The sequence below is a fragment of the Sphaerodactylus townsendi genome, linkage group LG02 (genome assembly GCF_021028975.2).
Source record: "Sphaerodactylus townsendi isolate TG3544 linkage group LG02, MPM_Stown_v2.3, whole genome shotgun sequence".
NCBI classification, from domain to species: domain Eukaryota; kingdom Metazoa; phylum Chordata; class Lepidosauria; order Squamata; family Sphaerodactylidae; genus Sphaerodactylus; species Sphaerodactylus townsendi.
The window spans coordinates 120867469-120895428 of record NC_059426.1 but is presented as its reverse complement, the minus strand read 5'-3'; the positions used below and the strand labels follow the sequence as shown (position 1 = coordinate 120895428).

The 27960-nt window shown below is 41.4% G+C and overlaps 1 protein-coding gene across 3 annotated transcripts in view; it reads right to left on the bottom strand.

Annotated features, from left to right (window-relative positions):
* The window catches only part of PCNX1 (pecanex 1), a 113926-nt gene extending 86339 nt beyond the window's left edge, over positions 1–27587 (bottom strand). For all 3 annotated transcript variants that reach the window (XM_048484054.1, XM_048484055.1, XM_048484056.1), the window contains exons 1-6: positions 27293–27587; positions 11253–11461; positions 7795–7900; positions 6772–6817; positions 5961–6050; positions 2306–3991 (exon numbers count right to left, since the gene is read on the bottom strand). In XM_048484054.1, the coding sequence (XP_048340011.1) occupies positions 2306–3991; positions 5961–6050; positions 6772–6817; positions 7795–7900; positions 11253–11461; positions 27293–27445 (2290 nt within the window). In that variant the 5' untranslated portion in view covers positions 27446–27587. The remainder of the gene's footprint in view (positions 1–2305; positions 3992–5960; positions 6051–6771; positions 6818–7794; positions 7901–11252; positions 11462–27292) is intronic.
* Positions 27588–27960: the final 373 nt, after the last annotated feature.

The following is a 27960-nucleotide window of genomic DNA, read 5'->3' as shown; positions in this document are numbered from 1 at the left end:
GCCCTTCTTGCCTTTTCTCTGCGCTTGGTGACTTTACACTGAACAAATTATGGAATTCTGCATGTTCTGGGATGCACTTGATGCTTACTTCTGGCACAAATATGCCCTAAGCCCAGTTTGCTTTCCTTATATAGCTATCATAAAGAATTGTATGTCCTGCCATCCAAGCAATTTTTTCCCCAGCAAAAGCTGACACCTTCAGAAGACATGTGATTTCCTTCTCAATCCTGCACATTTTGGAACCTTATTGGGGCATCTATCTAAAAAGGATAGACTGTGGTTGCCATGTTTCAGCCAGAAGTTGAAAAGAAAGTGCATGGAACCGCTAGGAAAATCGTTTTAAGGAGAGGGTGTTTTTACAGTGTCTTCAATCAGATGGCCAGGATGACCCTGTGAGCGAATGTGTTTCTGCATATGTCTTGGGGAAGGGTGGAATTCTGACACCCTCTCCAGATCTCTTCAGTTTGCCTTATTCTGTTTTGGCTCAGGCAGAGTCTTTGACTCCCAAATAACACCACCTCAAGAGGTTTGGGGATGACCGGCCTGGGAATCTTCAAGCGGAAGATATTTGCTAAAGCGAAGGACAGACGCAGGACTCCTCTTGTTAAGAGAGCACCCAGGATCTCTCTTCACATCTGAGCCATTTCCTCATCCCTATTGTAGCAAACACCACAGGAAGGAGGCGGGAAGCCAGTCTTGAGATCTACACCTGCTTGCCCCTTTCCTAATTCCCAAGTGGCCATGTGGTGGTGGAGGAGGATCAAACCTTTGTGTGCTAGAGGGAAAGATGGGACTGCTGAGGAGAGCATCATCTGATGGGGCCCCAGTCTTCGGCTGCTGTTCGAAGGAGGGCGCGAGGAGGCCCCTGGAGCGGGGTGAAGAGACAGGAGAAAGGAAACGTGGTGCCTCCACTCCCTTTCTGCCACCGGAAGGATGGACACCGCCTAGAGGGAAAATACTCCAGAGGGAGACACATCCTCTCACTCTCAGATTTTCAAAATCTGTTATTGTGCATGCACCACTGCCTGCCTGCCTCCAACAATAACACTGTCACCATCCTGCACCCGCAAGCACCCCACTGTGTAAGCCCCGCCCCCAAGCCGTGTGTGCATGGCAACTACCTGGATGTGAGTTGTGACCATCACATATAGGCTTTTATTCACAGAGATTACACAATTCAGAAGTTAAAAGTAGCTCATTTACACACTATATCAACTGAAGAAGGAGGAGGAGGAGTTTGGAATTATATCCCCCTTTCTCTTCTGTAAGGAGACTCAAAGGGGTTTACAAAACCCTTTCCCTCCCCCCTCCCCTACACACAACAAACACCCTGTGGGGTGGGTGGGGCTGAGAGCTCCGAAGAACTGTGACTAGCCCAAGGTCACCCAGCTGGCATGTGTTGGAGTGCACAAACTAATCTGGTTCACCAGATAAGCCACCATAGCTCAAGTGGCAGAGCAGGGAATCAAATCGAGATTAGAGTGCACCTGCTCTTAACCACTATACCACGCTGACTCTCATAATGTATAATATGTAAATTACAACCATACAGCTGCCATGAGCAACTTATTGGGTGCAAGCTTAATGGCTGCAGTGCAAATATTATTCGTGGCTGACTTGGGGCAAATGGGCACAGAAAGCTAGAGCATGGCTGAAATAGCAAGATTCTGACATTACATTTTACAGGGAAAAGAAAGGAGCCACAGTGACAAAGGTCAGAGTGCTAGATTATGACAGGGCAGACCTGGATTCAAATCTTTGCCAGGAAACTCACAGATTGACTTTGGGGCAGTCTTGCTCTTCAGAGTTGATGTGATAATGCCAAGTATGTGATGGAGGAGACAATTTGAGCTCCTTGGAGGAAAGGCAGAATAAAAATCTAATGTACAGATACAGAGATCTTGAGTGTAAAGTGTGAATGACAAGTTATTTGCTTATTAACCACACAATTTAAATTAACCACAAAAAGTGGAGCAGCTGTTTAAACACAGGTAGGGCAACGTATACGCTTGGTGTACCAGACTAAAAAACTGCAACTACCAACGTACCACATTGTTATATGACATTCAACTTGTCTTTACAGATCCAATGAAATAGCACCACATTACCTACAAACATAAAAAGAACTGGTAATAGTATTAATATAAAGTAACCATATAGTATTGCACTATATTAAAAACACCAGAAGACCAGGGCCTCTGTGTGAAGGCACTGATTTAACGTACAGAAAACGGAAAATAATTCCAATGACAGAACAAATGTCGCAGTTGAAAGCATTGTTGCATTCAGCACTTTGATTACTTACCAACAATTCCCTGTTCGTGTTCATCCCCTTCAGCAAACACAGCCTGGCTTGGTAAGCTATTCCGAGAGCGAGTGACTGATTCTAGCTGGGAAGCCCGTCCTAACAGAGATAGCTCATCAAGCACCTCTCCCTCTTTGGCTTCTAAATCAGATTTAGAAGTTGTTAGCTGTTTCATGGTATCTGGCATCATTAGATTTGGATCATTCAGGCAGGCTACAGTACTGCTGTCCAAGCTTAAAACCCGGGTACGGCTTTTGGCACTGTTTGTACTGGAAGTCTGTCGGGTTGAATGCTTTTTGCCATTTCCCTCAGAGCCCAAGTGGATTTTGTAAGAGCTTTCCAAGTCGGTGTCCCTTTCTTTTGCAGTGTATTTGGTCTTAAGGGCATTGTACTTCCCCTCGGGAGACTGGCATGAATGGGAGGTGGTGCTGGAAGAGCTATCACTGCTGAACTGATGGGCTGACTGCATGCTTGAGGTCCTGCTCAAGTCACTTTGATCACTTGAGTCCTCATCCTGGCAAAAAACTGCACTGTGGGGTTTGGTGGCAGAGACGCCTCGGAAAGAGATATATTCTTTGTGCCGACTCGTGTCAAAACTGCTAGCCCGTTTTTTCCCTGTTCTTCTCCTGCTGGACTTGTGAGTGGAAGCGGTCCGATGGATTAAGCTGCACGATTTAGGTCTGACATCCCCCTCCTTTTGCTTGCTAACCATCTCCTTACAAGTTCTTGACTCAACCAAGGACGATTTCTCCTTCTGTTCATCTCTCTTCTCAGCTGGCTTCCCAGGAGTTTGGTCTGCTAGCATAATCAGTTCGTTTGCATGAGGATTCTTATTTGCTTCTTCTGAAGCAGAATTACTAAGAGCCTTCTGACTGTGCATCTCCTCTGAAGCATTTGAACCCCTTTTCTCTTGAATGCAACTGCTCATGCTCATTTCTATAGCAGTGCCTTCACTACTAGTCCTTTTGTCAGTAGCAAAACTGCCATCCTCAGACTCAATGGAGCAGTCCTTTTTCTGGCTGCTTTTCTGTTCCTCTTTAGGCGACTGATCGTGGTCTGACAACACACTCTCTATGTGAGTTGAGCTAGTCCGCTCACTTTTGTAGCTGCTAACAGTACTGATTGTGTCGCGATCAGTCCCACTGCAATAGCTCTCAGTTGAGCCACTGCTTCGAGTGCTCAGACTTCTGAGACTGTCTGCACTTTTGTCTGCTTTTAAGGATCTGCTCTTGCTGCTTTTGGACAGCAGCTGCGGGCTGCTACATTTGAGAATATCATCCAGTTGGAAGACTCCAGAAATACAGGAGTTCTCAGCTAAAGATTCTTTGGATCCAGATTGAGGCTTGGAAGCTTCTAGCTCACTGACAGGATCAAGGCCTCTCCTCTGTTGATAAAGGGGAAAGTCACCTAGTGACACATCTGGAAAAGCAACAGCAGAGCTAGAAGTTCTTGGCACTCCTCGCGGTCTGTGATCTTTCCTATAGGAGTGTGAGTGCAATGGGACAAGAGAAGCCATTTCCGTGTCACATGCATTGGACAGAGACTGATCTGCAAGCTGATTATTTGGGAGGCACACTTTGTCACTGCTGTCCCTTGGCACCTCCTGTCCAGATGACAACGAGGGTTGGATGGACACAAAGGAATCAATGGAGACCAAATGGAAAGTCTTTTGATCAGCTGTCAAATCTGTTTAAAAAAAATAAATCAGTCATTCTTTGGCAAACATTTATGTAAAGTAAGCCACCTTTTATCAACTTGCAAGTAAAAGATCAATTTGACCATATGAGGCAAAAATATAATCACAATTTCTATGTTCACAGTTGCCATAAGTATTATGCTCGATTTCCATTCCATCTAATATTGCAGAAACTTCATGTGATGCTCGTATTATTGCACTACACCCACAGTCTTTATGTCTATCGCTTTCTTAATTATCTTTTGCATAAAAGTAACTCTGTGAACAGATCAAAGTCCATCAATACAACATGTAATAATAACAGAGACAACTGTCGCATGAGTTACAATACTGCAAGCAATGAAAAGTCTGCTCAGGCGTATGTTCAAGGCAGCTTTCTTATTCTATTAGTGTTGGGTTTTCGCTCACTCTGTGCACCAGGATACAAGAGAACTGGCTGTACTGGCAAGTGTACGTGATCTATCAATAACTGTTCGAACAAGCACAACACAGCCTACTTTATTTGTCACGCTCTCTCTGCATTGAGGACCGGGACTAAAAAACAGTTTAGTTTTCCCCTTCAAATGTAATGTTTCAACAGACCTAAAGGACAGTTGTTCTCCATGCTTTTAAAAATGAAGTCAATCCAAATGTGACGTTTGTTCTTTCTGAAATATGGGTAAATGCATCAGAGAACAAAATCAAATTATGTTTCATCTTTAAATGTCAGGAGTTTTATTGTTTGAGTTTTGCTCCCTTTACTGCTGTAATAACATTTTATTGTTCTTTAGACAGTGTGATCAAATCTGCTATCAAGGAAACTTTATGAGGAATGAGTTTCAATCTCCACAGTTGCCCACATGATTGCCATTTACAGATCTCTTCCTACAGAAGCTCACAACATTAGAATAAAGACTAGGCAGAAGAATGCAGAATAGAGTACAATGGAGATCTGCATGTTAGGAAATGAAGTATAACATGTCAGGGGACAAGAGATGCAATTCTCAAAGAAGGGTAATTTTACTATCCCATTATACAAAAACAGACAAACCCAAGCACAACTTCTTCCAAATCAATATAATATCTCATGAACATTTTTTTCAGAAGACTTTCTAATTCTAATGTTTACATACAGGAAGTGCTGCCCAACCAGCAAACCATGCTGTTCATGCAGGAGTAACATACTCAGATGACCAAGATGGCAGTCTTATGCTTTTTAAGGGAAGTAGATTTGCACTGGTTCATGTCTATGTTCAAATAATATGGTTCAATTACCAAAAAAATGAAGTACAGGGTTTCCTTGCTGAGTGTGTTGGAAAATTAATCCTTGCACTGGGATTCCCCAACCATGACAGTTGAAGACTTGATTCTTGACATTTTCAGGTAAAGTGTTTTATACCAAAGACCAATGTACATCCAATTATGAATGATGTATGACTGCCATGTTAACTGTAACAGATTACTGGGGAAAAAATTGCTGCAGATCTTGAAGTATGCAAAACGCCATGGGGGATGTGGGAAGACTGCTCCATTAAGTCTTCAGATAGTCTTCAAAAACTTCTATCACTGTTTTATTCTATCTCTCTACAAGTTATGCCAACAAAGAGGAATATTACATCTATGAAACACAATGTATACAAGCCCACAGAGGAAAGCACATCTAACCATTTGTATATTTTGTCAGACAAACAGAAGAAGTTTTAAAAATGAAGCTTTTAAAACAGAAAGAACTCTCAAGGGAAAAAAACCTGGTAGCTATACTATCACCATCCTTTCAGGTTCACACATAGACATAGACATATACGGGATATGGAATTCAAACCGTCATTAGTGACCACACAAACATGCAGGCAGACTGCTAATTATGAAGTTAAAAAACCCTAATAGCACAATAATCACAAAAATCATAATAGCACAAGATCAGTAGTTACCAAAATGGCCTCTATGGACTTTTACACAAAGCAGCTTAAGATGTCTTACCTTGCTCTTCACTCCCTTCTTTACAGAGGCTGGAACTCTGTCCAAGACTCAGAGTGATGTCATCGGAAGTCTTTGCAGTGTCGGTATCGCCTGTTCATGAGAAGATATAGTGAATTTTCCAGAAGTGCTACCTTGAAGGCTTGTTTAGAATGCTTTTTTGAACACTGTGACTGCTAGATGGAATTCTAAAACAAATTTTACTACTGCGTTTCCCCGAAAATAAGCCCTACCCCAAAAATAAGCCCTATCATGATTTTTCAGGATTTTTGGACGATGTTTAAAATATAAGCCCTCCGCCAAAAATAAGAGAGAACTCGCCTTAATGAATTGTGAAGGTACTGTATTTCCCCAAATATGAGCCCTACCCCGGAAATAAGTTCTAATGCATCTTTTGGTGCAAAAATTAATATAAGACCCTGTCTAATTTTCGGTGAAACATGGTATGCTATTTTGTGTACTAAATAAACATGATTGTATGATACATTCCTTTTTAGTGGCGCAACACTGGACTGAAATGGTACAGCAAACTAGCAAAGTACAACAGCAAACCTAGAGAACATGAATATACATTGTGCAGGTATGATTTTGATGCTTTGTTACATGGCTACAAGGCAAAAGTAGAGCAGAGACAGGGAGTGACAGAGACGGGAACTGCTATAGTCAGCATCCTGTTCACTATTCCAGTACCGTGCATCATTTTCCTCTGTCAACTGCATGTATTGAAAGAACTTCCAAAGTAGGCAGGCTACATGAAACCAATAATACTGGCTATAGTTACCAGAAAATTATTTCTGATTCTACATAGCCCTACCTTTAATAGTGGCTGCAGTTCCATGACGTGATAACCCAGATCCGATCTAAAATACAGTTGAAGAAACAAATGACTTGACAATAACATTGATTCTATAGTATTGTAAAATATATTTAGCTACATAAACAAAGAATACCAAGTCCATTATTGTACCTCAAAAGCATTTTTCCTTTTTTAAAAAATAAGCTACCCTTATAGCTCAAGGAATAGTGATTCATATAATATAATTTGTGTTCTCATTTCCCAAGAAAAAATATACTAATATTTATTTTATTAAATGTATATCCTGCAATCCATGACCAAAGTTGGGCTCAGTGCGGCATACAGACATAAATTAAATTAATTAAATTATAAATTAAATTAAAACTCATGAAAAACACATCATTTGGGAAGGGAAAAAAATACAAGCAAATTAATTACTAAAAGGTGTTCCAACAATAAATGCACAAGAATAACAGCAATGAAGAAAGACAATTTAATGTCAAAAAAGGTAACTTCTATTATCATATCTTCGAAGTAAAGAATGCCCAATGATGGCACCAACACACATTTGGGCCTCTGACAGAAACAGTGATCTGGGAAAGAATCAGCAAACAGAGCTTATGCTCTGCACTCTGTTATCATGTACAGTCTAGTAACATATTAACTGCCTCGAAGAGCCTAACCAGCCCAGGATTAAAAGGTGCCATGCAGGGCCACAATAACAATGCTTATATCTTACTGCCGAACAGCTTGAACAGAACTGCTAGTTACAACAGGGTTAAATTCTTATTTAACCATTTGTGACATATGCAACCTCACAAAAGACACAAAAAATTCCAAATTACATAAAGAAATTTGAAACAAACCCAGAAGCACAAACAAAATGAGAAGTTTTAAACTGCTTTAGTACAGTGAAGAAGAAACTAAAAATGAACGAGTGTGCTTTGGAAACTGTTAAAAAGATTGATCTTAACCGAAAACATAGAAATCCTAGTTACAGTAATGACAACCAGAAGTAGCCAATTCAGGAAGAGTTCTTACCTGGTTATTTAGGTCTAAGCCAGCAAAGGAATTTCGTGAACTGCAGCCAACTGGAGGAGTGACTTCTCGAACAAATTCTGACATCTCAATCCCTCCACCAGGATCACTGAAAAAGAACCATGAAGACCACTTAGATATTATTTTGGATACTAACTTCAAAGTTCCTTCATCAAGCACACTTGAGGCAAAATCTTTCCTCAGACATCATGTTATCTATTAACTGGGCAGCATAAAGAAAATGAAATTAACCAATAATGCTCGATCATTTCCAAGATATTCCCTGCCCACAAATAAACCAGGTCATCCAGCTAGAAGATCTTAAACTCTTTTTATCAGTACATAATAATGTGATATACTATAAAAAGCTATCACAGTTACAAATAATGGAACAATTATCTACTCAGCATTTTCAATCTACATCATTTCCTTCTGGAGCTTCAAATAGAACTATAGTACATTCATTGCCAAGCATGAGCTCAAACACAAGGTTAAAAAGAACAGAAGGCTAAAACTTGAAATACAGTAAAACAAATTGAACACGGCTTCTCAAACATCTCCTGAGAAACAGGGGCTTCAGACTGCATCATACTAACCCCTGAAGCAGGTGAGCAGTTCCAGTTTTCCTTAGTGTTGGCTAGGTAGAGATCAACCAGTCTTTCCAGCTGAGCAGCAACAAAGAAAAGGAGAGGTATCCCTCACAGTCTAGCCCAAACCCTCCCTTGCTGCTGCTTTCCTTCCCCCAAAGAGTGCTGTGCAACACAGCTTACAGTTTGGTTAAAAAAATTGGATTGGGGGATCCAATTTTATGGGCCCATATCGTTCCTCCACTGAAAAGAATGGAGAATAGATAAGGGCACACAAAATTGTACGCTGACTCAATCTTTACCAAACTTGGTGGTTCTTCTAACCAGAGTCACCAGCAGCTGAAATGAAAATTTGTTACCGCTGCCATGAAAGGCACCAGCTCCCCAAGCCTCAGAAATGCTCCCCTAGGATTAATTTTGGATTCCTCAAAAAAAAATCTTTACACACAAACCCCCACACTCCCCAAACTGGTATGGGGATTCAGGATTTTTCTGGACCCAAAAATGTTTGGATCCAATATACCCAAATCCAAATTTTACTGATTTTTAAGTGAACACCCCAATAGAGTCAGTTCATAGGGATCGTTTGGCGCTACCAACTGTAATTATACAATTATTTCATTTATACTTTGTTTTTCTCCCCAATGGAGACCCAAACTAGTTTACATCATTCTCCTCTCCTACATTTTACTCTCACAACCACCTTGTGAGGTAGGCTTGGCTGATAGTATGTGACTGGCCTTTGGTCACCCAGCAAGCTTCCATGGCAGAGTAACGTTGTGGCCCAGTCCAGCATAGCTGGGGACCCCTTGGAGGGGGACTCAGATGGGAAAAAGGACACAGCATTGGCTCCAGAGTCCCAGGTAATGCTTGCAGGTTCTGAGCCTCCTGAATGACTTGGCCCAGAGACTCAGAGCCAGCGTGGTGTAGTGATTAAGAGCAGGTGGATTCTAATCTGGAGAATTGGGTTTGATTCCCCACTCCTCTACCTGAGTGGCAGAGTCTTATTTGGTGAATCAGATGTGTTTCCGCACGTCCACATTCCTGTGGGTGACCTTGGGCTAGTCACAGTTCTTCAGAACTTTCTCAGCCCCACCTACCTCACAAAGTGTCTGTTGTGGGGAGAGGAAGGGAAAGGAACTTATAAGTCACCTTGAGTCTCCTTACAGGAGAGAAAGGTAAGGTATAATTCCAAGCTCTTCTGCTCTTTTTCTTCAAAGACAACCTGCAGTAGTCTTTGCAAGACCAGATCCAGAGGCTCCAACAGAGCAAGCAGGCTGGGAGCCACAGCCAGGCCCCAGCTCCGAAATTCTCCAGCCTCCTGATACCAAACTAGGGGAGGCCTTGCCAGCCTCTTGCCCTCTTTGTCTCCACAGCCCCAAGAGCATCCCCGGAGGAAGCTGCATGCCAGTTTGCATGGAAGAAGATGCAGCAGTAGGTTAGCAGCTCTGGGGCAAGCTGGGCTTGACAAGAAGTCTTTGCAGAAGCCAGACTGCAGTAACACAGCTGAATAAAGTGCTTGCACTAGTGGGTGGGGTATCTGCTATAAAAGGGTTGGTAGTCAAGCTGTATTGTGGCAGCAACATCATGAATGGACTTGCAAGCTATTGTTTATGTTTCTAGTGGCTGAACCCGGTTTTGATTTTGCTTTGGACTCTGGACTCAGTTCTATTTCACCCTTCTGTACTTGGTGCTTGATTCCATTTAACTACTGATCCAGCTATGAGCTGCTTTTGACTTGAATTGGTAAGGGCCTGCCTATGACAAGTAAAGATTCAAACCTGGATCTTTCAGATCCTAGTCTGACATGCTAATTACAACACTGAGATTAAGGGTGGTATGCCCAACTTTCCAAAACAGGCTTTGGAAAAATTGTGTGGCTCCTGACTTCCCACACCAGATTTAAAAATGGCTGGAAGCAGTTAAAAATCTTGGTTAATTTATGGAGCTTCTCATATAACTCTTCACATCTCACCTATATTAGTAACCTGCAGAAAGAAGAGCAGAAAAGAGCAGATTCAGGATGTGAACCTAAATGTAAGAGCTTTGAAAAATGCTCTCTATTTTAAAGAGCTACCAACTCAACAAGGTTAGATGAGATGCAAAAGATAAACAAGCAGGGCTGTGTGCTGAAATCCATTTCCTTCTGAGATCATTACTTGGAGCCAGAGCAGTGCAACTGTTAGAGAAGTAGAATGTAGGAGACTCACACTCAAATCATGAACCTCTCTGGGTGGCCTTAGGGCAGTCACCCACTGTCAGCCCAATCTATCTCATATTGTTGTTGCAGAGGATAGATAACATGGGGAAAACAAAACCACATAAACTGTCTTAAACTACTCCTAAGGGCAAAATAAATAGGTACCAGGTGATGGACAGATTTATAGACCTATGAGGGTACTCTTGGACTTTCAAAAGACTTTTGAAAGTAAATGGGTAATGTCCAACAGCAACACCAGATTTTGACTGGACCAGTGATAGGATTAAAGCCAGGCTAAAAGTTGCTATTTGTGTAGCACTCCCATCCGTCTCTATTTACGTAAAAAAAAATTATGGTGAAACAGTCATGGCAAAAAGATGGACAGGGGAATCAGGTGAACTTTAGTTAGCCACTTTATATCTGACAAAGGGAGCTTTGACCCTCAAAAGTATATATCTGGAAAATCATGTTGGTCTCTACTGTGCTACTGAACTAGGATCTAGCTGTACATATTATTTTGGGCCTCTTATAGTATGGAATTCCCCCATGTATGTTTCAATAGTAACCTATTAGATTATGTTAGCTTGCTCTTCAGTTTAGTTCATTTTTGTGTTTTCACCATAACCTGTAACAAAAAATATGCTACATGCATAGTAACACTGAAGATTTCTTACCTAGGCCCGTTACTGTCCTTTCTCCTTGCAGAAGAGTCATCTTGTTCCATTTTTGCACCCCTGTCTATATGCTCACTTGCATTCCTCTCCACAATCTCCCCTTCATCAAGAGCTCGATGCAAACGGTAATTTACCATCTTCAGAACTATGAAGAGAGCTGCTATCACTGGGCAGTAGATTGCAACTATCACCATAGAAGAAGGAAGAGCCTGTCAAGAAGAAGAGAAATAAAAATATGTGCAGTAGTGTCCCCTGTAGACTAAGAAGGAGATTCCTGTAATCAAGAGAGAAAAGCTTTTGATGAGCCACCAACAACATCCTTACTGCCCTTCCAGGCTCATTCATCCCTTATTTCCTAGTCCTGTACGTCCTCAATTATTCTCAGTGAATAATATATATATATTATTGTTACAAAGAACCTTCTACTCTTTTTAGCTTTAACATTTTACTCTTGCGTGACAGAAAGGATCAGATGACCCCAGTGGTTCATTTCAGGTATTATTCCAATACGTTTGTTTTTTCAAATGTTTTCACAGGAGAAAGTGTAATCATGATTTTATAAAGTTAAGCATGTACTAAGGTACCATCTGATGGAATCAGAGAACCATGCCAGGAACTAGCAACAGAGATTTCATGTCATTGTTTACTGATACACATTTACTGATATACACTGAGCAATGTTCATTGGCAGAGATAATCAGCAGGCTGAAAACAAGATTCTACTATAACCTTTGGGATGCATCCTGGTCAGCTAACAGGAACATGCTCCTTCCGTACACAAAACCTTTAACAGGGTCAACTATTCCACTACTGACTGACCAAAGATGTCTCTCCAAACACACTTATCTCCAAGAGTAAAAGTTTTGGGGGGAAATTGAGGGGCAAACAGTTACCACTTTCAAATAAACCAAAACATAGAACTCTAATATTAAATTCCTACATACTAAATCCTTCAGTTGTGAAATGTCATTATTTACGACTAGACCAATGTAATTTATCTATAAACTGAAGCAAAGATAGCCAGCAAAGGGCTGAAGAAGGTAGAAGGAAGAGGTAGAATATTAAATTGGATTTTACTAGCATTTTTCCAGCAAGTAAAATAGTATGGTATAAACATGCTAGGCTTTAAGCTATGAGTGTTCTTCCAAAAGGTTATCTGGCAATTCTGTAGTAACTGTGCACAAAGGCAAGCTGACAGCACACTGTTCCTTCTACTTATATAGTACTGTCACATCCCAGAATATTATCATCCCCTCAGATGCAGCCGATCAATGTTTTATGGTTGCTGTGGATATATCACCTATTTAGACCTCTTTCACTGACAGTTCACGGCTCTTTCCTTAAGCAAGGCTTCCAAGGCAATAATGGGTAACCGCAATGTCTCAATGCGCATAGCTTAACACACACACACACACACTTTACAATAATTCTCAATCACTTTATAGCATGAAATAAAGTGTGTTGAGATCAGTGAACATAATTTTAAAAATTCACAAGAAAGCCTTGGTTGGGTCCATTCTTTGCAAACTGTTAAATATGAATGTCCAAAAACTGTTTAAAATGAAATAATGGCTGGCTGGCAAGTAGCTAATCACCAAGTCCCTGCTAAAAAAATCTTCATCATAAGCCAATTTATGAAAATGGAAGTTATGGGATAACAATTCTAGAATTCAAAGTTGCTGGGAATCTTCCAGTTGTGGCTGCCATGACCACAGACCACTTCCCACCCCCAATTATTGTCTTGGAAGATAAGAGAAATTGGCAAGTTAAACCAATGAATATTTTAAGAGGCCTTGTAAAAAAAACTGAAGCTTATTGGCAAGAACATCTGCCTCAGACAGCACTGGACTTTTGAACTATTAGTGTTAAAAATAGAATCTGCACACTCTATTGAAATACCATCATTAATAATGCAAAGGTTATATACAGGAGTATCATAGGCACAGGTTAACAATGGACTTATTTTATACAATGCATTTCATTGCTCACCACGACTTTTACCACCAGCTATACTCATCAAAACAGCTACTATTCAGTGCTCTTATCTGTCGATTCAACATTCAGGATTGCGTTTACAAATAACAGGATTACTTCTTCAAACCTGGAAGTTTCTGTAGAATTAATCATTCAGGTAGATTATGAATGCAGGGTACAAGGTTTGTTTTTTAAGTTTTCTCACAGTTCAGAGAAAAAACCTCAGATGATAAACTAAGTCGTCCCTAAACTCTGCATTATTCTTTACAGGAATAGCCTCAAACATTAAATATTTAAACTAGGAATCCTCAGATTTCAGAGATTTCAGGATACTCACCAAAAACAAAGCTAATCCTGTTAGGTCAATCTCTGAACGTTGCAGCTGTCAAGCTTGAAATGTGAATAATGGTTTCTTTAAAAATTAATTATTCCTTTTCTTTTCATTGTGCCATAACACAGTTAAACACAACTTTATACTTTGCATGTATTTTAACCAATCACATTTCAAGACTGATCTTGCCTTGGTGCAATAACATAACCAAACTTAGGTCCAGGTTGGTTCAAGTCACTCCCGAGTAACTCACATGAACCAAAGCAAAAAAGCTTTATTGAAGAAATTCAAGAAAAGTTATTACAAGCAAAGTATATAAGTCAGTGCACAGAAGAAGAAGAAGAAGAAAAAGAAGAAGAAGAAGAAGAAGAAGAAGAAGAAGAAGAGGAAGAGGAAGAAGAAGAGGAAGAAGAAGATGAAGAAGATGAGTTTGGATTTATATTCCCCCCTTTCTCTCCTGCAGAAGACTCAAAGGGGCTTACAATCTCCTTGCCCTTCCCCCCTCACAACAAACACCCTGTGAGGTAGGTGGGGCTGAGAGAGCTCCGAGAAGCTGTGACTAGCCCAAGGTCACCCAGCTGGCGTGTGTGGGAGTGTACAGGCTAATCTGAATTCCCCAGATAAGCCCCCACAGCTCAGGAGGCAGAGCGGGGAATCAAACCCGGTTCCTCCAGATTAGATACACGAGCTCTTAACCTCCTACGCCACTGCTGTGACTAGCCCAAGGTACTGACAAGTCACAGTTGACTTACAGTGACCTCCACAGGGAATTTTCAAGATAAAAGACTTTGAAGGTGATTTGCCATTCTTTGGAGCTTGCACATCCAAATACAAACCAGGGCCCCTCCTAATCTTCTGAGATCTGATGAGATCAGGCTAGCTTAGGAGTACGCAGATCAGGGTATAGGTGCAAGGGGAAACAATTTCTTGATCACACCAATAACTTCGTGCTCCAAGTTGCAGACTAGCAATTCATAACAGAATAACACAGCCTCCAGCTGGTTTATGAACTTTGGGAAGGGGGCACTCAGAATTTTGGGTGCATTTGCAATTTTAGGCACACACCAAATAGGAATCAAGCCTAACATTAAGAAGTTGGCTGAAGGATACCGGGTGCATGGGTCAATGAATGTATGACTGAGGTCTGTATCATATACACATCAGGTAAATAGTATCCATGAAAAAAAACCCCTGACTTTTCTAGGGTACAACTATTTTAAAAATATGATTACTTGTTGCAAGTCTGTTCAGAACCCCAAATCTTCCCAGAGATTCTCCCAGACTGTGTCCTCCTTTTGAGCTACAAGTTTAATCAAAGCACTGGCCTATTTTGGAGGGGGGGGGGGGCCTGCGGATTCATGGAAAATTCTTTTGCAAAGAGGTGTGCAGTGCTGCTCTGTCATCCCTCTTCACAAACTATAACACTTTTAAAAATTGGGCATAAAGAGGGTACTAATGGTCTTTTCTGCACACCCCATAGTATATATGGTGTTGATCACAGAGACCTAGAATTATTTTCCATTATTTTTGTCCATAGTCCTCCATTTACAGAGTTGTTTTTGTTCACTTAAATTAATTTAATCTCATCTGCACAGGAATTGATTCATTCCGTCAGAGTGTGATGTCAGTCACCTTTACCCTAATTTTTTCTCTTTTTTGTGCTAGAGCTCTAGCAACAATGTGACTACCGCATAATTGCTAATACATCCACATAACTTGATCAAGCCTGTCCTGACTGGTCACTGTGGCCATGGTTCTCTTTTCAAAAATGTGCCTTCCTTATGCCTCAAGTTGCACTGATCTACACTTCTAACCAAACACCATTTTTATTGCACACTGAAAATCTCTATGTGGGGAGTATGTTTAAAATAGTCCCCTCTACCTTTGGGAAAGTTTGCGCTGAAAACAGAATGTAGATTTGGCAGCAGGAAAAGTTGTAAAAGACCCAGGTGGAAAAGGTCACTATGAAGGAAAGCTATATACCCTGTGTCCCCAAAAATACGACCTACCCCGAAAATAAGCCCTAGCATGATTTTTTGGGATTTTGAGAGGATGCTTGAAATATAAGCCCTACTCCAAAAATAAGCCCTAGTTACAGATTCCCCGGTGCAGCTGATCTGGTCTCGTGGAGGGCGCAAAAATCATGGAAAAAAATAAGACATCCCCTGAAAATAAGTCCTACCGCATCTTTTAGAGCAAAAATTAATATAAGACCCTGTCTTATTTTTGGGAAAACATGGGGTAGCTATGTTTTTATATTTGAACTGCCAAGTTTGTGGAAAGAGAGCTTATGAATATTCAAATAAATAGATTCAATGATAATTTAAATCCAGCAGCATCCTAAAGACTAACAAAATTTTCCAGGAAATAAGTTTTCATGAGTTGTAGCTCACTTTACAGACACAGAGACTCAAAGTTTGATGTACTTTAACATGCCCCCCCCCCCCCGAAACTATTCAATGATAATGTTATGTACTTGGGGGTGGCAGAGCATTAAAAGATTAAGGACCATTATTCTAGATGCATTTTGTTCCTTGCGTTTTAGTCCTTTTTCTGGTTTTGGATAGAAGACAGCTGTCTTCTTATCCTTGCCAGACTAGATGTAGCTTACGTGCTCCAGGGCCTTGAAGCACCATGGTGATGAAAACAATGCTGCAACACCCAATTGTCTCAACTCCCCCAGAGATGCAGCAACTTAAATGAGTCTTTTAATTACTGAAACATATAAACATCAGTTAAAGGTAGTCATCAATTCAATGAGAGGGAAGGTGAATCTTAATTTAATTTGAATCTAGTGAGAGAGGCAAGACCCCTGATCTGGATTGCCCAGGCTAGCTAGATTGCATCAGATCTCGAAAGCTAAGCAGGGTCAGTCTTGGATATGCCCTTTTCAACAAAAAGAATGAAGTGGAATTGTAACTTCATCCGCCACATGCTGGACAGCTTTCTTTTGGAATGCTCCGCTTGGGTCCTAATGTCTATTTAACAGAAGAAGGTAAGCACTAGGACCCAAGCATAACATTCTAAAACAAAGACAGTCTAGCATGTAGCGGATGAAGTTAGAATTCTACTTAGTTCTTTTTGTTGAAAAGGGTACAGTATTTGGATGGGAGACCTCCAAAAGATTACCAAGGTTGTGACATGAAGGCAAATGGTAAACCACCTGTTACTCTTGTCTTCAAAACTCTAGGTAGCCACCACATCAGCTGTGACTTGATGGCAAAAAGTGAGTGGGGGGAGAGGCAAGAATTGCCATATTGCTCAGGAACAGTTATCACAGCCAAAATAAACAATTATGCAAGTGAAACTAGAGTAGAATATGCAACACAATCACGTTACATTTCAAAAGACAGAGTTTCTTTCCTTCTCCACCAAAAAGAAATCAGCTAGACGGGACATTAAAAGAGTTAGGATGGTTACATCCCTTTTGCAGCCTGGAGATGAAAGCCACTGTAACATATGTTCAGATAAGTTCTATACTACAGATACAAATAATACAAAGAGATATTCAATAGTTTCAAGCAAGCCATACAAGGCAAAAATGGCTTCTTCTTTGGTAAAATAAGCACCACAGATCAACAATAAGGCATGCAATGAGGGAATGGGAGCAGCAAATTGTTAAAGACATAAAAAGCAAAAAACAAAACAAAAAACCTTCAAGCATTGTTTTAAATACATCAGCATTAGTAAAATAGCAAGGAGATACCCTTTAGCTATAAGAAGGAAAACAAGGAGATTGTGAAGAGATTAACAGTGCAATCCAGAGCTGAGATGGACGGGAACAGTGCCGCTTGAGTGCCACTCCGCCCGCTCCACAGGGTTTTCAAGGCATTGCAGGGAATTGGAATGGCCAGGTGCCAGAGGATTTGCCATTCTGCCAACCTAAGTGCCCCAGAGGGGGCATTGATGCCAGCGGAATCCCACTCTGCAACCAGATGGGATTCACCCCCTGAACTGTGCTGCCCATGATGTCTTTTCATCAGCATTCACTACAGAGGACACTGGAGATGTCAACATACTTAAATTATAACTTTTAATAGAGGCATCCAAGTCAGGCAAGATGTAAAATTTCTTTAATTTGCAAGCCGCTGAAAAAAGCCTCTCAATCCAGAAGTTCTGGAGAATTTAAATGCATGCAGTGATTTCCTATCAAGCCTAAATTTATTGTACTGCTACCACACCATACAATGCACAGTTTACAATGGCAGCAGTATAAAAATTGTACTATAAGGCATATTCATGGAATTAAATGGTACTTTTGAGAATGCATTGTAATTACACCCTGTGCTACCTTAGCACATGTATTGTAGTTTTTGTTGTCTGAGAAGAAAAAATAAATTTAAAAAGAGAAAATACTTATAGTGAATAAAAGAAAGTATATTATTTAGAAAGATATATTCTCATGCAGCCATAAAAGGACTAGCGGCATCTCTGAAAACTGAGTTAAATTTCATAAAATTGAAAACACTGAGCTCTTACTATATACATAACATGTAATGTGTACAAGATTAGTCACATACTATTGACAAAATGTTCTACACATTTATTTATTTACATTATTTATAGTCTTCCTTTCTCATTTGGATTCAAGGTGGATTACACAGAGTAATCTGATACAATCAATGGGACATTCAATAAACAATGCAATAGGATTAGGGTTATAGAACCAACCAGAAGTCTAAAAACAGAACTGAAGCATTAACACGGCATATTAAATGATGCAAAATTCCATAGTAGGATCCTAGTCTAAGCAAGCTATACACAGTATTACAGGCCCTCATAATGCTTCCAAGAAACTTTGTGAATCATTTGGTGTAGTGTAATTATATCACTTGAGTATAAAAGCCCTCTTGAATATTTCAGTTCCACATAATTTGTGGAAAGTCAGGAGGGTAGGAGCCTTCCTCAGACTGCATACAAAGTTTAGAAGTCATACACACAAGAACTATCCTCCAATGCTGCAGACTGTCTTAAATAAAAATCGTTTTGAATGAGCAACTCCTCGCCTCACATAAAATCTCATTACTCATTTTGAATGAGTAACTCCTTGTCTTAAAAAGCAGTTTACTCATTCCAAAAGAGAAAATGTTGCATTGGATTCCCCTCTCCTCCCTCCCTCAGCTCCTCAACATTCCTACCTTTTCCACTGGAAAAACTGAAAAACAGTCCTCAGAAAAACAGAGGAGGAAGTTATTTCATCGCATTTCTCCAGAACTTCACAGTCACAATGAGAAATCACAAACAATGACCTTTTGGAGCTGACAAGTTTTTTTTAAGTTACTGCAGCTTGACGACATTCAAATTAATGGTAGAGAATTCAAATGTAAACTTATTTCTCCAGCCAATTGGAGGGCAGCTAACATAACATCCATTTTTAAAAAAAGAGATCTGGAGGGATCCAGGAAATTGCAGACTTGACAGCCTAACTTCTGTCTCAAGTAAACTGCGAGAAAGCATTACATGTTAAAATTATTATATATATTGAAGCGTAAACCTTGCTGAAGATTTACCAGTAAGAGTTCTGCCAACTGATATCCTGTCTCAGCAGCTGTTTAGAATTCTTTGAGCGTCATCCAACATACAGACAGAGGCACTCCAATAAATATTATATATGTGGACTTCAAAAAGTTTTTTGAAATAGACCTTCAGTAAAGACTGACTAAAATTATCGACCATAGGATAACTGGGCATATTATTTTATAGATTAGTAACTGTGAAAACAAGAATCAGAGGGTAACAATTAGTGGACAGTTCTCACCATGAAGGAACGTACGCATGAAGCTATCTTACACTGAATCTGATCTTGGGTCCGTCAAGATCAGCACTGTATAGGTTGAGTGCAGTGACTTCTCAGATTATCAGGAAAAGGATTTTCACATCACCTAACACCTTATTCTTTTAGCTGAAGATACTAAGAATTTAGCCTGGGACCTGCTTCATGCACAGCAGAGACCACTGAGCCACAGCCCCTTCTCACAAACAGTGCTGTGAACTGCCTGAAATTTGTACTAGAATAAATGTTAAAGAAGCTATTTATAAATAGTTGAAACCAGCAGTGAGGTAGTCAAGTCAGGATGGTGAAGTCTAAAGAAAGAACTCCGGGAAGATTTCTCCAAATGTTTTGAATGGGCCACAAAAAAACTGGAAAACAAGACTCAAGGTAATTAAGAGTAAATGAAGAGTTTTGAGACAAAAACATTCCTAACTTTATACACATGCTGATCCAACTGAGTCTAACTTAAGCCTGACTTAGGCCTGAGTGCTTAGTGTAACTGAAGTCTGAATATCCAGAAACAAAGACCTTGGAGTAGTGCAATGCTTTAGCCACTTGCTCTCCCCTTTTTTTCTCCTTCTCTGTCCCTCTCCCACCAACTCCTGTATGCACCTTCCCTCTAGCCACTGCCTTTGCCAAATTCTTGGGAGACCAGGGTGGTACATGACTCCACCTACCTACCCTCCAACTTGGAGGGTGGGGGAGCAGGGACTCAGCAGCCACCTGTATCATCAACTGCAATCCTGGTGTTCACTTTCTGCTAAGCACAGTGGCACAGCAGGCAGATCTTCTAATAGAGATGCCAGGCTCCTTCCCATCTCAAACAAACCTTGCCAACACTCAGCGCCTATCTGCTCTGGCTGCTGCCTGTTTATCACGTTGGTTGTCACACCCCACCCCCTTCAATGTACCTTGGGGTTGCTAGTAATAACCATCCCCAGATGTAAGGATCTGCACTTTGTTCCATGTACAAAACTAGATATAACATATACAATGAACCCACAAGACCATGTGGGGGGGGTGTCACTTTATTTTGTGCTGTATCCCCTTACCCACTCTATGATCCTCTCTTCTTCCTCCTCGCAGCTCCCATTTCCTCTCTCCTTCATCACCTTCCTTTTCTACTTCCCACTCATCAACCAACCTTTCTTATATCTTCCCTAAGTCATTAGGATTTGTTTAGTTCATTTATACCCTACCTTTTCCTCAGCAGAGACACCAAACATCTTATATCATTCTTGTCTCCTATGTTTAATCTTCACAATAACCCCATGATGAAGATTAGTCTAAGAAAGTGTGACTGGATATAGCAGTGGAGATTTGAATCTAGATCCTAGTCTGACCACTAAACCACACCAGTTCTCAGCTTTCCCTCTGGCATCCTGTCCCTGGGAAGTCTGGCCAAGATGCAAAAGTTGTGCAGAAGTCAATTATTCAGGTGAGCTGATGGTAGCCACCACTGGACCTGGCCAGACGCAAGTTGCACAGAGGCTGCTTCACAGTCCAGACAAGTGATGTGGAATCAAGTTGTATGGCAGCCACTGTTGTACCTGGGTGAGTTGTACAAGCTGCATGATAACAAGTTCCTGAGCAGTTGCTCAGTTTTGTCAAAAGATCTGCCTTGTCTTTTCAGAGCCCTAACTTTTAGATTTAGGTATCAACAGATGCCGCCATTTTCAGAATTAGATGTATTGATGATGGTGATGAATGGTTTGGGAAGAGTGAAGCTCCCCTGTCAGTAAACACAGTTCACTTATACAGCTCTTTAAAACAGAGTTGCTCAACTTCATTGACAACAGATCAGTGCTGGGACGACAAAATGGATGAGTGCTTATGGGAGCTTTTGGACTTTCTGGACAGCATTAAAAACACAAAGCTGAACTGGGGGATCATCTCTGTTGATCCAGAGCACTTCTTGGATGTTCTTATAACACATCAGGTATTCAAATTCTGCATTGATGGCTCCATATGTTTATTTCCCTACATATTTTATTCTTTCCCAGTTTTAGACCACAATTTCCTCTCATCGCCTGCCAACTCCCTTCCTGTCTGCATCGGTGAGCAGTAAACTGAATTCTACTGGTACATAAACATTACTCAGTTAGGCCTGTGTACCCTGGGTACAAATAAGCAGTTAATGTGAAACTAAGGTTTTTAAAACCAAACGTGCAGTGAATGTTAGACAAATCAAGTGGGAAAGATGCAAGAGAAAATAGTACAGTCCTTTCTGAACAAAAAGCATTCATATGTGTTAAAAATAAAGTCACCATTGGGCTTAAAAATGATAAGCTAGTTTATGATCAAGCATACCCAGTGAGTGGTTTGAAAGCCAAAGCTGCCTTTTAATGTTTTCTTTTTAACTGCTGAGGAATTTAAACCAAACCTTAGGTTAACATTTTTGCTGACTGGAAGATCTCTGAAGTATTAGCTGCAGATGCAATTTCCTTGATAGGGGTTTTACTTGTCTGCCATTTCCCAATAAACACTTGCAACCAACTGTATTTGGGGGGGGGGGGGTGTCAGAGCAACAGTTTCACTGAGCATAAGGAAAGGATAACTTTTTACCAGTCTCCCTCTTCTCACTGCAGATATCCCAACAATGCCCTCGTGCCATTTGTGAGGGCTCCCTGATCCTCCTAGGAGCACAATTTCAAAGGACTCAGTAGGTTATAGTAAGAGGAGTAAGGGAGAGAAATCCTTGTTTGCAAACTCTTCTCCACTCATAGTCCTCCAAAAGTTTTCATTTGTTCAGAAGCACTTATAGAAAAACACAATCACACACAAAACCCTTAGCAAATTACCGTAAATGGGAGGAAAGCACCACTATACTCACAAACCTCTTTGGTATCACATGGAAAGCAACCAGTGAAGGACGCAGTGAGAGCACAAACCAGAATGCCTTCATCCACACATGAGAAATAAGATAGCCAGTAAGAGGTTAATTTGGAATTTCTGGCCCAATACAAGAGGCTTCATGGGTCTGAAAAAAACACTTGCATTACTCTAAAGCAATACAATCTGTATAACACTAAGGCTAAAACTGCTTCTCAAATGTTTTGAGATACGTACTACTATTGCCACCCACATAAAATATAGCCCAGTAGCAATCTAAAGCTGTTCCATTTATTAAACATCTGAAAGTAGTAATATAAATTGAAATATCCCTGCCCACTAAGGTCCTCAGAAAGGGTTAGGCTACTCAGGAGAAATATTAAGCTTTCTCCCAGTATGGTTCATGTGACACATCAACCAGATTTGTAAGATTTTTTTCTCTACAAATGCCCGAGGGATAGCCTGCACATCCATTTTATTTAAGAAAAAGATGTATATATTTGGATCTGAAGCACTAGCCTGGCACACGTGCAGAAAATCCTGTATCAATCACAAGACCACATCCAGGCTCAGCAGTTAAGTTTTACACATTCTGGAATTCTATCAACCACATTTTTATCCCACCCATTTTCCGAGGACTTTAATCCAGGGAACATGGGTCTCTCCTCTTATTATAGGTGGTTGTGAAGTAGACTAGGCAGAATGAGAGTTAATGGACCAAAGTTACCCAGTGTGCTCCATGGGTGAGTAAGGATTTGATCTGGAACTCTCTGGCCCTAGTCCAACACTAACATCTATACCACACTGGATTTTTTCAATTCACGTACAGGCCTTATAAAATTAAGCTCTTGGGGATGGTCCAAAACAGTATTAGAATTGGTTGTTGTGGGTTTTCTGGGCTGTGGGTTGTTGTGGGTTTTCCTAGGAACAAAATCTACCAGACCATGGCCACAGAGCCCGGAAAACCCGCAACAACCAGTTGAATCCAGCCGTGAAAGCCTCCGACAGTAATAGAATTGTCACACTAAAGAAGCAGCAACCAATGCACACTTGGCAGAGGTTTCTTTTTTTCTGACAACTGGTACTTGGATGGTTTCACATTCAATATTTTAAGTAATCATGAAGATAAGTACTCAGTCATAAACCACATCCTAAGATTGCGGGTTTCCTCAAAGAATGTGCTGTAAATATTCCTGTATTGTGCAACTGTCATAGTGGCACAGCTCCAGAATGCCTTCTGTAAACGATACTTTGGAAGTAAGGAATGAAATGACCACAGTAGATCTATGTATTTAAAATATGTCTAGACTAGACTGCGTGCACATGGATAAATGTGAAAGAGACAGCCGATTATGACTCTACCTGTTTTAACTTGTGACTAATTGGCCTATATTCACTGCTAAGCCTTAATTGTTTGTCCAAGACCATGTAGCAAGCATCTCCCGCCCAAATCACGTCACAGATTGTCTGTCACTTCATTTTTATCTATGAGAAGTGCCTGAAGTGAGAGTATAGGAAAAGGTGATGAACTTTCAAATTAGACTAGACTCAAATTAGGTTACGCCCCATTTTGGTGCTATAATTGCTGAACAAGCTGGAATGACGTACTGGCAAGCCCAGCAGAGCCTATTTCCATCTCCTAGCCTTGTCTATGCCAAAGTTGTCTGTGAAGCTGGAAGAGGCAGGCAGGTGCTGTGGAAGTTTTTTGGGTGCTTCATTTGTAAGAAGAAAATTGTGTTTCCAAAGTTGTCTGCCTTTACTATTCCCATTTGCCCAGAGATAGCCTCACCCAGTTGCTGAAACCCCAAGCTCAGCAGAACCTATTTCCAGTTAGTTTTTCACAAATATGCAAGGGACACAGAACATTTTCTTAGTAGTCACTGTTTGCAATACTGGTATGATTCTGTTCCATCCCAGGATGTTTGCATCCTCTTGACGTTCCACCCTAATTTGAGAACAGCTGCTCATAAAATATCACAGAATAACAAAAACAATACTCAGAATCTCAAAGCAGAGTCCGTAAAACAATCAGTACTCCAGTAAAAGTACAGTTCTGAAAATTCATTATATCACTTTTTTTATGATGAAGCAGATGGATTTTAAACCATTTCATACACAGGAAGCTTCCCAACTGCAAAGTACAGAGATTTGGCGCCTGTTCTCCACTAAGCACTTCAAGACTAAATGGCAGGCACATCAAGAACTATCTGGATGACAACAAGCCAGAGACAACTTAGAGGTATTTTCCCCTGTTGAAATAATCAGAACGCCCAATGCTAATATCATTTGATTTCTTAAAACCTGACACAATTGAAATCATAGGATTAAAAAATAATATGGCTTTGGTGAGACACATATGCAATTGATTCACCAACTGCTGACCAGCGACCCTCACTGCAACTCAGTCCACGTTTATTATGCTATTAACAAAGCTGTCAAAAGTGGTCAAGCACACAGTAAGCACAGGTTAGCTGCAAGTTTGGTTCAAGCGGAAGCACTTGATCAACTGAGTAGATCCACTTAACCCACATTCCTAACATTCCAGTTTGATCAAGTGAATTACACCCAGTATTACTACAGAATAATACAGGACAGCTATACCTCAAAGTCAAAAGCTGGAAAATATATGTTTAAAAAATGTGTTGCCTTACCAGCCACCTTTCAAGGCATTTGTTTAGTCCGAGCAAACTATGATCACTCATCTAGTAAACATTACTACTTTAATAATAAAACCAGGATGTCACTCTCTCTTTAGCAGAGCTGGATTCGAGTCCAGCAGCACCTTAAGGACCAACAAGAGTTTCAGAATATAAGCTTTTGAGAATCAAAGCTCCCTAACTCTCGCAAACATATACCCTGAACCTCCTGTTGGGTCTCTCAAGTGCAACTGGACTCAAATCCAACAATTCTATTAAAAAACCAACATGGATACCCTCTGAAACTGTCTCCTTAAATTCTCCAAAGATAAGTATAATGGGGAAAAACCCTAAAAATCTCAATCTTCAAAAATATGACCATCTATGATCTTGCTTAGCAACACTTTTTTTCACTGTTTCACAATGGCAAGGAGTCTACTTTTCTGTCAAGCTAACGTAAGACCTAATGAAGCACCCCGACCCTCACAATGAGTTTTTCATCTCCTGCAGTTGCAAGCTCGCACAGGGCTCTCCCTAGAGGCTCATTTGGTGAACCACATACCTCTTTTACAAGTCTGCTTTTTCCTTGCGCTGTCTGTTTACTTAGATTTGCCAGGAATTAAATGTGATCACTGCCTGGTTGCCAGAGCAACATGCGCTCACTGGAACCATATAAAGTGAACAAAACAAAGTCTTGGGAAGCAGGCAGGTAGGAAATAGTATCCCTACAGAGAATGCATATAACAGAGAAGACATTTCACAATTTCAGTCTGTAACACCCTCCAAAATCTTTGATTCCTTACATTACAACTAATTCCACAGGTAGTCCTAGAAATTCTAATTAGGTGAGCACACAGTTTGAGAAAGATTTACAGAAACGCCTTAACTATTACTATGAAGCTGCAACCTATCAAAATTAGAGGGGGGCATGAAGATTGGCTACCTTTGCCCAGGAAGAAAAAATAAAGAAATACAGCTATCCTGAGGATAAGATGTCCTAAAATAGTATAAAGGGGCACGTGTGTGCATGATTCACATTTTTAAAAAACTAGTTGGTAAAGCTGGTGCATCCAGCATATTATCAATTCATCATGCATTGATGGGTTTGATAAATCTGTCACTACTAGCGATAAAATGATATGGACAGATTAACGTTAACCACAATTTGTTATGTAGGATCAAACATGAAGAAGAAACTCTTCCATGCTCTCCTTCCCTACATACAACCCACACTAAAACATGGCACACAAGTTTACAGATTTTATACAGTCATAGCAGGGAGAGGTTCCGGAGCTCATCAGAATCTTGTGCAATCTTCATCTCCCACATAATGACAAAATGTCCAAATGCTGGCAGTCCATACTTAGCACAAGGAAAGATAATCCTAAACTTTATCAGGAAAACAAATCAATTCAAAGGGAACCCAAATGTATGCAATAAACCAAAAACAAGTCATTCCCTGTAGCCTCAGATGTTTCTGTGATCCCCTTAATGGTAGCATCATAGTTACAGGTTAGCAACCAACATTCACAGGCTACAAAATAGGGAAAGATGGAAAATAGCAATACAGTAATGCATTGTTGAAGGCTTTCACAGCTGGAATACTTGGCTGTTGTGGATTTTCTAGGCTGTGTGGCTGTAGTCTGGTAGTTTTTGCTCCTAAATTTCACCCATCATCTATGGCGGGCATCTTCAAAGGCATGTTATGATGAGATGCCTCTAAAAATGCCAGCCTTAGGTGCGGGCAAAATAGGAGCAAAAACTACCAGACCATGGCCACACAGCCTGGAAAACCCACAATAGCCAGCAGTCAAGCACCTTTTCAGATGGCCACATCACATCTCCAACTGTGGCATTCTCTGTGTGGCAGAGGACAACTACTTCCCAATCACATTCAGAGAGGCACACCCCACCGTGTAACATTACCCTTCACATACAGTTCTCAACAGTGTTTCCATACTTCTCAGCGAGATAACGTGTGATCATCACATACAATTTTACACATCTCTTTTTTAACTTTCACGGCAGACTGAGTGCTAATTCCTAAACAAAAACTCCTTCCAGGTATACATAACGAAAGTATGGAGTTGCACTACAAACCAGCCCATCAACCCTTGTTTATTCCACCCTAGAGAAGATCTCTGAGCCATTTCCCTCCACAGCCCATTGCAACCTCTCCTTCCCTGCTTATGTTTTGCAGTGGCAAAAAAAGAAGCCGCCGTTTAACCTACTCCACAAAGGCCGGACAGAGTCAAATCCAAACACTTGAGAGGCTGGCCAAGTGAGATCAGCCACCACTTTCAAGAAAAACCACAAAAATAAAGCCAGCGTCGGAAGGGGGCTCGGGGAGGGGGCGACACAGGGGTTACAGGCGTCAAGCCCACCGCGAGGCAGGAGAGGAAAGCCCGAGAGGGGAGAGGGGAGAGGAATCCCGAGAGGGGAGAAGGAAACCAGGCCGGCTGCCCCGAGCACCTCCTGCCGTCACTTCACTCACCATGTAGAGGGTGAAGGGGAAGCCGAGCAAGAAGAGCCACAGGTAGAGGTGCAGCGCATTGACCCCGGCGCCCTGGTGAGGGTCTTGGTACCAGCCGCCACTCAGGGCCGCCCACACGCCCTGGCGCAGGATCTGCACCACCTGGGAACCCATGGCGGCCCGGCCCGAGCCAGGTCCTCTGCAGCCACCTACTCCCAGCCTCGCTCGCTCGCTCTAACCGCCCTGCGAGCCCGAGCTCGGGCACGGCCGCCCGCCGCCTCCACAGCCCGAGCCTCGCGACAGCCACAGGAGCCGCCACCCCCGCCTCCGCCTTCTCCTCCTCCCCCCCACCAGCGCCGCCGCCGCCATCTTAGGTCCGGGCCCCGGGCCGCCCGCCCGCCTACAGCCCAGCAGCCCTTGCGGCAGCTTCCTCGGCCTCATCCCCGAGTCACCCTCCCCTCCACGCTAAATGACGGGTGGCAAATGGGATCCAGAGTTCGCCCCTAAGCGGACAGGAAGCGAGCGGCAGAAGGACAACGCAGTATTTGTAGTGTCACTGAGCAACGGGTTTTCCTCGAAGACGGCTTTGAAACTAGAACAAGGAGAGGCTAGCCAAAGCCTTATAAATGTCCCTTTTCATCCTTCGCACATACATTTTCAATCCACGCTCAATACATTTTAGCGATCGT